A 12,690-nucleotide genomic window follows, 5' to 3' on the forward strand; every position below is an offset into this window, starting at 1 on the left:
TAAACTTACCGATAAGCGCATCCTGCCCCGTTTCTTTGTCTAACTTCCACGAGCAGGTCGCCGCCATTGTTGTCTTTTCTTGGCTGATATTCACACGCAGACCTGCTCGTACAGCGACATCCAGCGGCTGAGAAAACTTTCTACTTTGAGCTGATTGGAAGATTGCTTTCTTAATAGAGCATTATCGCCATCTACTGTGTAGTATCAAATAGTATTTGGGGGCTTGTTCATTTTACGTGGTATGGGTCTAAAATGGACCAAGTTTGCCACGGTAACGGTTCTGTTCAAATGGAAATATATTTGGTTTGGTTTGATATATATTTCATTCCATTCAGTAGTTTATGTAACACAGGTGGCTCTTTCGGGAGTGTGTGTGTGTGTGTGTGTGTGAGCGTCGGGGAAAATAATAGTGTAGGTGCCGGTTTGATTGGGCAGCGATTGCCAAGTGAAAGCATCCATTCTTCTGGGAGCAATTGATTGGGTGTGGTAATATATCTTTTGCGGGGAGTATCGCGAGAACTTCTTCACGCGACTCAGAGCCTGCTGAGTAAGTGTTGTGACATCGCGAGAGTTACAAAGACGAGTAAAAGTTTTCAACGAGAAACATCGTCGTAACACTCGTGGTTATTTCCCCTGCTTTTTCGGGGCGTTACAAAGACACACTCATGTATGAAAATAAAATGCGTCTTTATTTAAAGGGCGTAATAAAGCGCTGTTTTAAAATTCGCATTATTTGAATTTCAGTTTGTTTCCACTGACATTCCAATACGTCACAGCGCTTCGGTGCTAGACAACGAGAGAAAGTTTGCATTTGTTTATGCGTTTGGTTGATGCGTTATCTCAAAGCGACTTGTAATCTACAATAAGTAGCTATTCAAAGTCTTTTCACGATCTACAGAGATAGTGTTTTTGACTGTTCTACCGGACATCATGTCATTTACTTCATCCGAGAGTCAAAATGTCCCTGACGACCCTCACAGGCCCAGAAGCGACACATTCTCCGCTGAGTTGGAACTTCGCAACAGCTTTGAATCGGACTCCGAGGAGGCATGCTTTGACATCATGCATTGCATAAAAATGAGCTGCAGCCGCATGTTCATGCAGGACAGAGGATGTAATGACGGTTTGGGATTGCTGAGCGTTGGCGGCATCTCCTCTTGTGAAAGCCAAATCGTCCGCAGTCCTCCGATGTCCAGAACATCCCTCCATACATCCTGCAATTCTCTAGAAGCAGCAGGGCCTTCAGAAAGCATGGATTTCTGTAGTGACCACGAAGTGTCTTCTATCGAGTCTACATCTCTAGGAGTGTCACCTGCAGACTCTGTGGACAGCAGTACAGGTAACACTGAAATGTGGACCTGCACTACAGTATAAGAAGTATCTAGAAGCACTATAGAGTATAAAGTTCCCAAGTCTCTGTCTCATATTTAAGATTCCTTTACATTGTTGTATATTTTGCATAGAAGCAATTTTAGACCAATGAATGTAATACTCACGGGACATATTTATTAAATGTAAAGTCCAAGTGAATGCTTCTTCGTTTCGTTTTAGAAATCCATGTCAGTCTAAGGAAGAAAGTGAAGAACGGGATCTGCTCATTCTTCAAGAGGACATGGAATGCTATAAAGCGTCCTTCGTTCAGTGTTGAAACACTGACAGAGCCATTTACGCCTCCGTCAAATGACACAGATCTAGACGGTGCAGATTCAGCACGCGTCTTGCGGATCCTAGGCTGGCTGAATGGAGCTTTGACAGTGCCAACAACCCCTTTGAAGGAGGACGTGACAATAGCCTGGAACTGTTAAGCATTAGCAGTGAGGAACGAAGTTGGTCTCGGCAGAGTGGCCCTGCTAGAGAAGAGTGCGCATGTTCTGATCGTGAGAACACGTACGCAACAGAGTCTTCCATGAGCCTGAAGGAGCCGAGTGACGAAGAGGCGCCTTCTGTGGAGAACAGCACAGGTAAGACCGAAAGTACAGTAAAACCTGGGACATTTGTGTAGATAGTAAATACCAGCCCAGTGCACTGGCATATGCAAATGATTCAGTCTTTTGAATGATTTTTAGAGAAACACACGCGGTTTGAGGAAAAGGATGAAGAAAGGATTTCTTCAGTCTTTAAGAAAGCACGGAAGCCCTTAAAGTGGCCCTCCTTCTGCTGCTGCCGCGGGACCAGAGTTGAGCCATTTGTGCCTCTACAAGAGAACTCGGAGCCGAATCCAGAGCCAGCTGATCCCAAACCACACTTTGTTGCAGAGCCCTTTGGTTTTCAATGATTTATTGAAATGTATGCATTTGAATTACACTGTATAATTTCATTAAGAATGTTTAAGCTAGTATTTGTGAAATAATCTCCTAGTTTATTGCTATTATAATTGTACAAAAGCATTTCATTTAAATGGCTGATGATGTTTAAAATGTTTTTATTTAATAAAATGTACATATAAAAATAATGTCTCTCTTTGTCTCTTACTTTTGGCTGCTCCAAAAGGTGAAATGCATCTCAGAAATGTTGAAGTTTAAATGTAAAGTCAGAATTAAAAAAAGAGTACAGGCCTAAATATCAATATATTGAGATGAGATTCATTGACGTTTATTTTAGAAAAATCATTATAATTTATTTAAAAATGCAACTTTACCTAAATAGTATAAGATGCAGTCCTTTTTGTGACAGGAAATAAAATAAAATTGAATTTCACTGAAATTTGCAATCATAATTTCCACAATAAAGAAAAAGGTTATGGACGATGGTGTGAGTTAAAAAAATACTTGCTCCTATGTCACTTCTGGGGTTATCGCATGTCCTCTAAAGCTGATCGATTTCATGTGATAACCCCTGAAGACTCATAGGTTATGAGGAAGAGCCAGGATACATTAAAGAAAAAAAACCCTGAAATATGGTGCATATTTACTTTTTGGGTGAACTATTCCTTTAACAGAATCTGCTGCGCATTATTATTTCTAAAGATCAAAATTTATCAGACAAGATTTATAGATCAGGTCTGTCCGCTTGGTACAAATGTTATTTTTAAATTATCAAGAACAAAGGACTGGAGATTAAAAAAATAATAATAATAGTAATAATTCTTTGACATTTTCAAAGAATGGGACAAAATCCACACACAGATCACACCTATGTGGAAAATTAAAGATGATTAATGTACCTTTTTGGAACTGAAAAAAGTGAAATACTGTAAATTGACATTGCTAGAATGTTCTGTATGAAACTTCACGTTTTTTCATTGAGGTGTTTCTTCTCAGTTTTTTAGGGTTAAGATGTTTTTGTTGATGCCTCTAAAGCCTCTAAAGGCTGCTAACGTTTAGATCAGCCTAAACGTTACCTTTAGGCTGCTAGATTCTGAGCCAATCACCGCCAGCCTGAATGACGAGCGCAGAGTAACGTAATTAATATTCATAACACAACCCTTCCTCATAGTAGGATTGGTAACGTCCTCAACCCGGAAGTCTAATTTAGTAACGTTTGTCCGGGCGTTTAGCCTTAAATCTGGACGTTTTGTCTTTATGTGATGGGCAGGCAGGGTGATGGAGTCTGGGCGTACATCAGCTTATGGCGTGCGTATAAACATTTAGCTGTTTTTCTAAATTCAGGAAAACAGGGGCGGTTTTCAAATGTCCTTGTTGCTTTGTGTGTACTATCAAGTAACACACTTGTTTGTCCGTGCTGTCCGTGTTTTTGTTTGTGTAGTAGCAGTAGTAGCCTAAGAAGAATATACACTGCACTAGTAAACCTCTTTTCAGTCACTTCTAGGTCTCTGTTTGTAAAGTGGCTGCTATTCGTATCGCCAAATGTTTTGATAATGGTGCTGTTCCATAGGTCGTTTAACGGGTGAAAAGAGCCTTTTACAGAAAATTTGTGAAATAGCGAGTCATTATTGGGCCCTAATACAGTTGCACTTTGAAATGCATATCTTCAAAGTAACATTTAATGCTTGCGAAGTAGCTTTTAGCTAATGGCTGTAGTTTATGGAAGCCATGGCTGTTACGATCTAACCTGTATGTGTCTGTTTTGTTTTTGTGTCCAGAATAACACAAACGTAGATTTTACACAAAGCACTGACGATGACCCTCTTATTGATGGACCACTGGTTTCCCAAGATGCACTCGAGTCCGTGATAAAGAGAGAGTTTCAGAAATTACCCACTCATTGGGCAGTGAGTGTCATCTCATTTTTACATGTGAGTAAAGCTGTAGACAGTTGGCATTGTACTTAAAAGAAAAGTACATGAGCATTTTTTAATATTGAAAAACATTTGTGCATGAACACTAGCACACACCCATTACACAAGTACACTAGTGTTCTTTTTGTGTGATTCCTCTGTTTCTGGTTTGCAGGTAGTTTATGTGGTTTTGTGCATTGTAATCACAGTATTTTGCTGGATATCTGATGAGCACACTACTGAGTGCACTGCAGCACTGCAGGGCATCGACTCCAAGACTGTGATCCTACTGGGAAAAGTTGCACTCTGGGTGATGGTTTTTATATATGATAGATTTGTCCAGCATCACCATGGCACAGTGAGACGGAGAGGTTATCTGGACTTCTACAGACTGACCCGCAGAATAAGAAACCTTCCACTGCTCATTCACTCTGCAGGTGAAAATATGTTTCGCATTATGTTAACATTGCACTCCTGGTCATTAAGTGAAAAAGTTGCTCATGCTAATCGAAGTACTCCTTCAGTCACATGTTAAATGCTTGTTAGGGTTCACAACTGACCACTAGATGGCAGCAGAAAAGCTATTATTGACACTGAACATACACTGCCTGTTCACCACCTCGATTTAACGAAGCAAACAGGTGATATGATCTGGCATCGCTGCAGCTGCTCAGGTCTAGGTTCAACAATGTTATGTTATTCCATACATTTTTTTTTCTTCCCTGATTGCATGGGCATATTCCAAGATAAAAATGCCAGGATTTATCAGGCTCAAATTGTGAAAGAAGGGTTCAGAGAGCATTAGATGTGATTTTTCACACATGGATTGGCCACCGCAGAGTCCATACTTTAACTCCGATGAGAATCTTTGGGATGTACTCTAGAAGACTATGTGAACAGTTCAACTCTCCCGTCATCAATATATAATCTTGGCGAAAAATGTATGCAACTCTGGATGGGAATAAATGTTACGACATTGCAGAAGCTTATCAGAACAATCAAAGCTAAAGACAGTCCCAAGAAATAAGTGTGTGTGTGTGTGTGTGTGTGTGACTTTTTTTTTTTTTTTTTTTGCACAGGCAGTGTACATTGATCATGAAATGTAATAATTGGTGCACAATTGCTTTTATTTATGTTATAATAATTATTTTTTTTTCATAAGTTTATAATGTAACATTTACAATATAATTCCACTTATTTTTGCTGAGAAATTAATTTAAAAAATGGAAAAAAAAGAGAAATTATCAAAGTTGGATTAAATAGTTAAAAAATTACAAATTGATTTGTTTTTTTTTTGTTGTTGTTTTTTAAATGCTGCTGATGTGCACTTACGATTAATTAAAGAATCCTAAAAATGAATCACATTTTCCACTAAAATATTAAAGAGCAACAACTGTTTTCACCATTTACAATAATTGTAATATTAAATGTTTCTAGAGCATGACTTCTAAAAGATCACATGAGACTAGATGGCTGCAGAAAAAAAATCACATATTGATAATTTTGTGAAGAAGCCTAATCAAATTACAGTCAAGTACATATTTACACTTCTAACCAGTAATTAACAGTAATTGATATCCGTTGCTGATATAATGCTTAACCTTATAATTGGTAATATATCTTCTTCTTTTTTTCTCCCTTACACAGGTAATGCACTGATCTTGACTGTAATTGCTTCGTCTTCTCTGCTGGATGCAAACGTGAAGAATCTTTCTGTGTATCTTCTGTTGGCCGTCATCTGTCTGGAGCTACTGCTGTCCGTCATCTTCTTGCTTAGATATGCAGGTACTGTCACTATTTGTTCATAGTTCCTAGCTCATGTGTTTTGGTAAACATATTTATGAGCAAACTCAGTCCGACTAATCCAGGTATAATTAGAGAAGTAGTACACGACTTTATGCTGGTTAGATCCTGCACGCGTTCCTTTTCAAACACTGTACTTATGTAATTTCTTGTTCTTTTAAAAAAACAAACCTAGATCCAGCATATTGTACTAATTATTATATAATTAGCTGGGTCCCAGAGTTCTCTTCTTGGGTCATTCCATTTTTTTAACATTTAAGCCTTTTGGACATGATCACCGTTATCTCTGAAAATATATGATCCTTGCCATCTTCCAGTTTTCTAAGTTTGAATTTGAGAAAAACATTGAATACTGAATACTCCTGAATCTAACAGAAATGTAAATGATGTTGCCAGCTTTAACCTAGATGCCACTATTTTTCCATCTGCCACTTTTAGAAGTTGGGGCATTACTCTTTACCTTTTGTTGACCCTGGTTGCTTACATTAGCAAACGTTCTAAAGTTGCATTTCTCCAGCTTTGCTGTGTAGTCCAACATTATAATTACAGCCCAAAAGAGGCTGAATCATTAGTGCACACTTTTATTAAATTGCACATCGACTCTAGTAATGCTGTTTTTGCTTGGTTTTCAGAACACAGTTTTTCGCTTATAATACATTTAGAATTCTGCTGCAAGAATATTAACCCACACTAAACAATCTGATCACGTCATCCCTATCTTATTTAGCCTCCACTGGCAGCCAATATCATTGTACATTATTTCCAAAATTATTAGTAGTGTATATATTATCTATTTTCTGAAATGCACGAAAATGCACTTGTTTTGATGGCTAATTGCAAATAGTAGTTTCCACAAGAACAGTACGTGCACACCTCCCCCAGCATGCATTACAATACCCAAGCTTCTGTCCTTACCTCCTTTAGAAACACACCAGGCAGCTGTTTTGTTCCTCTCATCCTCTTTTACTCACATTTTGTGCTCCATATGATAAAATAACAGTTCTTTGCTCTCCTGTGGTAAGAGGTGGAGAAAACAGGACATATTTTATAGAATGTCTAAGAGAAAGACCATATGTGGGGATAAGAAGCTTGTTATGGACACGGCTCATCTTTGCCAAAGGCAACCTGAATCCACCCCACCCTAATACACCATGGCATTGTCTTTAATGTTGACACACACACACACTTACACACATTCTCGTATCAGTGCCTGGATTCCAGAGATGATTAGTGAAGTCAAGCTTGACCACATGTTATCTATAGAGACACACCCTCACTCGCTCACTTCATTCTCAATGAGGTCTATCAGCAGATATCACCTCATGTCTCATATATCACTCTGTGAATAATGCATGAGGCCAGGTAAATGTTTTTGATGTGTATTTTTTTTGGCAATTTTTATTTATATTAACAATTATTTTATCTTGCAAGGATACATTAAATTGATCAAGTAATAAGAGTAAATGGATTTATAATGTTATAAAAGATTTTTATTTCAAATAAATGCTGCTCTTTTCAACTTTTTATTCAACAAGTAATTTAAAGAAATGTGTCACGGTTTTCACAAAAGTTTTAAACGGCACAGTTGAGAAGAAGAAATGTTTCTTTAGCACCAAATTAGCATATTGGAATGATTTCTGTAGGATTGTGTGACACTAAAGACTGGAGTAATGGCTGCTGAGGATTCAGCTTTGCCCTGGAGGGCATAATTTAATATCATAAATATTTAAAAATCATACCAGCGATAGACTTTGAATGGTCCACAATCTGGAAATATCAGGATTTGGGGGAAAAAATAATGTTAGAGTTTATAATACAAACATTGTGGCGTGATGATGAAGGAATATTTCAAACTCTGCATGTTTTCGGTTTTTGCTTCCATTTAAAGTAAAAGTTGCTCTTTGGAACAAATTTGAAAAGCTTATGGATAACGTGATGAACAGAACAGTTCATTATTCCTGAGACCTGCTACAAATACAAATGACCAAATTCGGAAATTGTTCTTAAACTTTAACAGCATTATTTGAGTGAAATGTAATTTTCAATAAGCTATATTAAATGTAAAGAAAGAAAAAATGGTTGTAGACGTGATGTAGATATAAATGTAAAAAAACCTTCCTGTTCTCTTCTATGCAAGGTTATTCCCAAAACAATAACCCCAGGTCTCAATCCAGTACCCTTTATTTGCCACACATTTATTGTGCTAACGAGTGATCTCTATCCATTTAACCGCCGTTTATCTCCTCCTATCCATATATCCATCTCTCTGTCCCCTTCCTAGAGGAAGGTGCAGTTAGGTCAGAGTCATGCTCCAGGGTCTTTGAAGTGTCCTCTGTGATGTTGTATCTCTGCCTCTCTCTCTTCATTTGAACATGAATGCAGCATTCTGTATGGGCCGTATGCCGCCTCTACACTTCAAAGGAAGTTTAGGGCCCTTCAAAGGGGGCGAGGGAGGTGATTGGGACCTGCATTGTTGTACCGTGATACACGGACAACATGCGCTCGACCCCCCTCATGTCCACATGTGCTCAAGGATGGCGTTAGTGTGGAATGTAGAAATATGATACTTTGGGGGAACTTAAAGTGCGCAATTTATTTCTGGAATCAAGTACCTTTCGGTTGCTTGAGTTCAAAGAGCTTGGATATGTCGCAAGAAAGTGCAAAATATTTCTATGCAACATTGTGTTAGAATGCAAATGTCATGAATTATTGACCGTTATTGTAATGGTGTTTTTTTTACGGTAGTCTTTTGTGGATGGAAGCACTACTGTTTAGCGAAGCTATAAGGAATGTGACACGTATATTAGAAAAACTGTCACTCCTTCTCTTTAAAAACATTCTTTAAAGGCTTTTCTTGATGTATGGTGACAGAACTGACAAATGACCCTTAATAACCTTCCAGCATTACATATCTAAACTCGCGTACGCACTGTATTTGTCTCAAATAACTGCTCAAGCTTCATTTGCTATTATAGATTGCGCTTATATGGCACTTCAGAGCGAGAGAAAAGGTGTGCATTATCTCTAAAGAGGGATTCCCTGATCTCCTTCCTGCCCAACTCAATGGCCTGTTGGCCCCCATTTCCTGCAGGTGATTGAAGAAAGAGCATTTTTATCTGATAGGTGTGTTTGTGATGGGTTGGCCAGGTGTGGGTCAGGAACAACGCTGAGGTGTTTGTGTATGTGTGTTACTGTTTTTGGTGATTATGGTGTAATTAGAATGTATTCAGACACCCTTAGATATCTTGAGATATTTTCCACTTTGATTTGGAGATTATCTTTTGACACGTATGTTTAAAAATGTTTGCTCCTAAAGCACAAATTATACATATCTCACTCATTTTAAGGTAAGGTACGTAATTATTTCAATATTAAAAATGCATAAATGTTGCGTTATCTCATGACATCTCAAATGTTTCTTGTTTTGTCATATAGTCAGAACTGTCTGACACATTGTTGCTCGAGACATATGGCCTCTCTCATCAACTGCTAACAAACTTGGGTCTTTTGGGCAGTTTATGTATGCACAGTAAACCTCAAATAATATTAAATGTAATAAAAGATTCATACTGTTTACACAAGTGGATACAACTTAACCTTAAAAAGAAACTTTGTGCAAAGCTTTGTATGGTGTTTGAAAGTACATCACTAGAAATACTTCAGTTACACTACTGTTCAAATGTTTAGAATTTTTTTATTTATTATTTTTGTTTTTTAAATTATATCATTGCAGTTTGAAAATCATGATTCTTTCAGAACTTATTCTTTGTGATCATTGCAATCATGATCTTTCAGAACTTATTTTTTGGTGCCCAAGATGTCTTAATGAGTTTATCACTTTTAAATGTTGTTGTTTTTGACAAACAGACCATTTAAAAGAACAGCATTTATTTAAAATAGAATTTATTTGTAACCTTTTAACATCTTTGCTATTTGTCCCAATCTGCCATCTTTTGATATAATACACATATTGTACGCTTCAGATTCTGACCGAATTGGCTTGAACTAGCTGTTCTGTTGCAGTGTAGGGAGGGAAAGTTTGCTGATTGACAGGCACATTAAAGGTGTGAGAGAGGAGGGAAGTGACGTGTGAAATCACACAGCTAGCTCGCTTTCTCACGCTCACAAAACACACACTAGCCATGCGTCTACTAGCACACCTTAAGGTGAAGAATATCCTCGCTGACCGGGTCTCCTGCTCAAACACACAAAACGTGTGCCTTCACACACCTATCCGACGTTAAAGCATGTATTGCGCCTTCAGACACAAAACAGCGATCAGCGTTTCTGTCTGGCACAGTTCTGCGTGTGTCCTTTTTCAACGCTAAAACCATTCCCTGCTGTGTAAATGAAAAGGTGCATGAGGAAAAGAAATTTCTTAGATTTTCTTGTCAGACGTGTTACTGTACTGTATATTGGGGTTGAAGAAAAGAAGTGAGCAAACTACATTATTATTGTTACTTAGTATATTCATGTCCTTGTAATTCTGTGTTTTAGTACATGTGGTGAAGTTTAATAACAAGAAGCCACATCCTGATGTGACTGAAGAAGAACGATCTCATGGCTGCTCCAGCGAAGGACATACAGAGACTGGCTTCAGGTAAAACACTCTGGCAATAAATCCATTGGTTATATATATTTATGTATATATGTATATGTTCTAAAGAATATTGTCTGGTAAATTTGATATTTGAAACCGGTTAAGGGATATAACAGCAGACATTCTTGAACCGTAGGAATATTAAATTTTATTTTGTACAGTTCTCTCAGGCCCACTTATGATATGATCGATATCTGTACATCAAAAACCATAATTTAGAAGTAATAGGATATTTTCTGTCATGTTTTTGACCCCCTTTATCAGAATACTTTGTTTGAATAGGTATGTCGTATTGTAGACTTGGAAGTAAACGCCCACTGCTGTGATTAGTTAATAGCTGTGCAGACAGACAGACAGACGCTGCAGTGATTTAGTTAAAAACACACAAATATTCACATACAATGTATTTAATAGACAAAGCGATCATAAAAACAGTTACTCACACTTGTGTGTTGCAACACTACTGTCGGGTTCAATATAGCTGGCACAGCATTGTCTTTTAGTTTTAATCTAAAATGAAGTGAACGAAGAACCAAGTTCATCCTGACGGTGTCTGGATCTTCATTTAAAAAAAAAAAAGTTAATTCACTCTTTCCGTGTTGGGATCAGAAGGAAGTGTAATGCAAAGACTGTTTCACAGCATCTTGTTGTCTTTGGAGCATCTTTATCATTTGGGGAGGCCGTGTTTAGCCACACTGTTATGTCATAAAGTTGTACATTCCACAAGCTGACGTTGTGACAGATTAGCTTCAATATAAGCTGTTTTTAGTCTAACTACACAGTTTTGAGTTCTGAAATGTACGGGATGTTTTTAAAGTACAATGACCTAGAAGATGACCTACTTAAGCAATAATGATCTAAAATGACAGTGAACGCTTGTATTACAAAAAAATAGCATCAAATAACCTGACACTAAATCAGCAGAGTAGAAGAAGTAGAAGTAGAATTTATGAAGAATTGTGACACTGAAGATTTCAAAATCAAAATTAAGCCTGGCTTTTTTATATCTATTCAATAATTCATTTATTATTAGTTAAACAGCCCTTTATATAAGATTGTTTTTGTACTTGCACCTGTACTTTAATAGAACTCTCTCATACTGACCAATATGTGGTCATCTGTTTTGGCCAAAACAGGCCCTGCTAGGGCATCCCTAAATACAACATAATTCTGTGGCTAGTGTTTTCATAGGCGCACACACACACATTTCAATCCCAAGTGCTGTGGACGAGTGAGACAGGTGCACATGTGTTCTGTGGTTTATTTCACAGGGACGGCTCCAGTCTGGAGGATGTGGTGGAAAAGCAGGCGGACTTGATTGATTATCTGAAACAACACAACAGCGTTCTGAGCAGGAGGATCCTCGCGCTGACCGCTCAGCAGATCAGAGGCTGACACATGCAAACAGAGAGAGTGACTCAGGTCTGTTTGTGCGTATGATGTGGTTTGAAGCCTTGCGTGCGAGTGTGTGTGAGTGTGTGTGTGAGCGCGTCTATCTTGACTGGCATCGGCAGGCATGGCTCACTGATCAGAAGGCTTTTGGTGGGAGACGAACCCTGGTAACCTCTCTAACGACGCTCTCGCGTTTCCATGACGACAAGTCTGAGAAGACAATGGCTGCAATTAGGAAGTCAAAAACCTGCCACAGAAATGTTCAGTAAAGATGCTCATTATGAGTTGAGGATAGCGAGATCTAATGAAACTTAAAGCTTTATAATGTAACTTGGCTTTTTTGTTCATGTCTATTGTTAAAGCTATAGTACTTTATTTGGTTTCTTTAGTGCATTTATTGGTATTTTTTCTTGTGGATCAGTGCTGTTTTTGTGTGTCAGAAATATGTTAGAAGTATGTATGTGTACATGGCTGTTCTCAAATCATGATCTTTTTAGTCCTATGAAGATGTCTTGAACTACTGTGATTTTATGTATAATAATGTGAATAAAATTATCAAAACTTTTTTGGAATAAAATGTTGGTTGTGTTTTAATGAGCTTTCGGTTCAATGATTTAAAAATTTCTGAATCAAGAAAGAGGAAAAAAAAGTTTTTGTATATTCTTCACGTATGGTTTATGTTCAACTGATGTGTCTAATATAAAAAATGTATAATAAT

At 37.8% G+C, this 12,690-nt stretch overlaps 1 protein-coding gene across 1 annotated transcript; it reads left to right on the forward strand.

Annotated features, from left to right (window-relative positions):
- Window positions 1-3,434: 3,434 nt before the first annotated feature.
- Window positions 3,435-12,549, forward strand: tmem192 (transmembrane protein 192). The gene is made up of 6 exons (XM_043239864.1): window positions 3,435-3,572; window positions 4,043-4,195; window positions 4,353-4,614; window positions 5,825-5,962; window positions 10,478-10,580; window positions 11,852-12,549. The coding sequence occupies exons 1-6, from the start codon at window positions 3,543-3,545 to the stop codon at window positions 11,973-11,975; spliced, it is 810 nt and encodes a 269-aa protein (XP_043095799.1). The 5' UTR covers window positions 3,435-3,542; the 3' UTR covers window positions 11,976-12,549.
- Window positions 12,550-12,690: the final 141 nt, after the last annotated feature.

Source organism: Puntigrus tetrazona, chromosome 1, assembly GCF_018831695.1.
Source record: "Puntigrus tetrazona isolate hp1 chromosome 1, ASM1883169v1, whole genome shotgun sequence".
In the NCBI taxonomy this organism is placed as follows: domain Eukaryota; kingdom Metazoa; phylum Chordata; class Actinopteri; order Cypriniformes; family Cyprinidae; genus Puntigrus; species Puntigrus tetrazona.

Bases quoted from the DNA above. Each gene is read 5' to 3' on its own strand.
- tmem192 (XM_043239864.1), top strand. From the start codon at position 3,543: ATGGAGTCTGGGCGTACATCAGCTTATGGC. The intron at 3,573-4,042 runs GTGCGTATAAAC...TTTTGTGTCCAG, and splicing joins GGCGTACATCAGCTTATGGC to AATAACACAAACGTAGATTT. The intron at 10,581-11,851 runs GTAAAACACTCT...TTTATTTCACAG, and splicing joins CATACAGAGACTGGCTTCAG to GGACGGCTCCAGTCTGGAGG.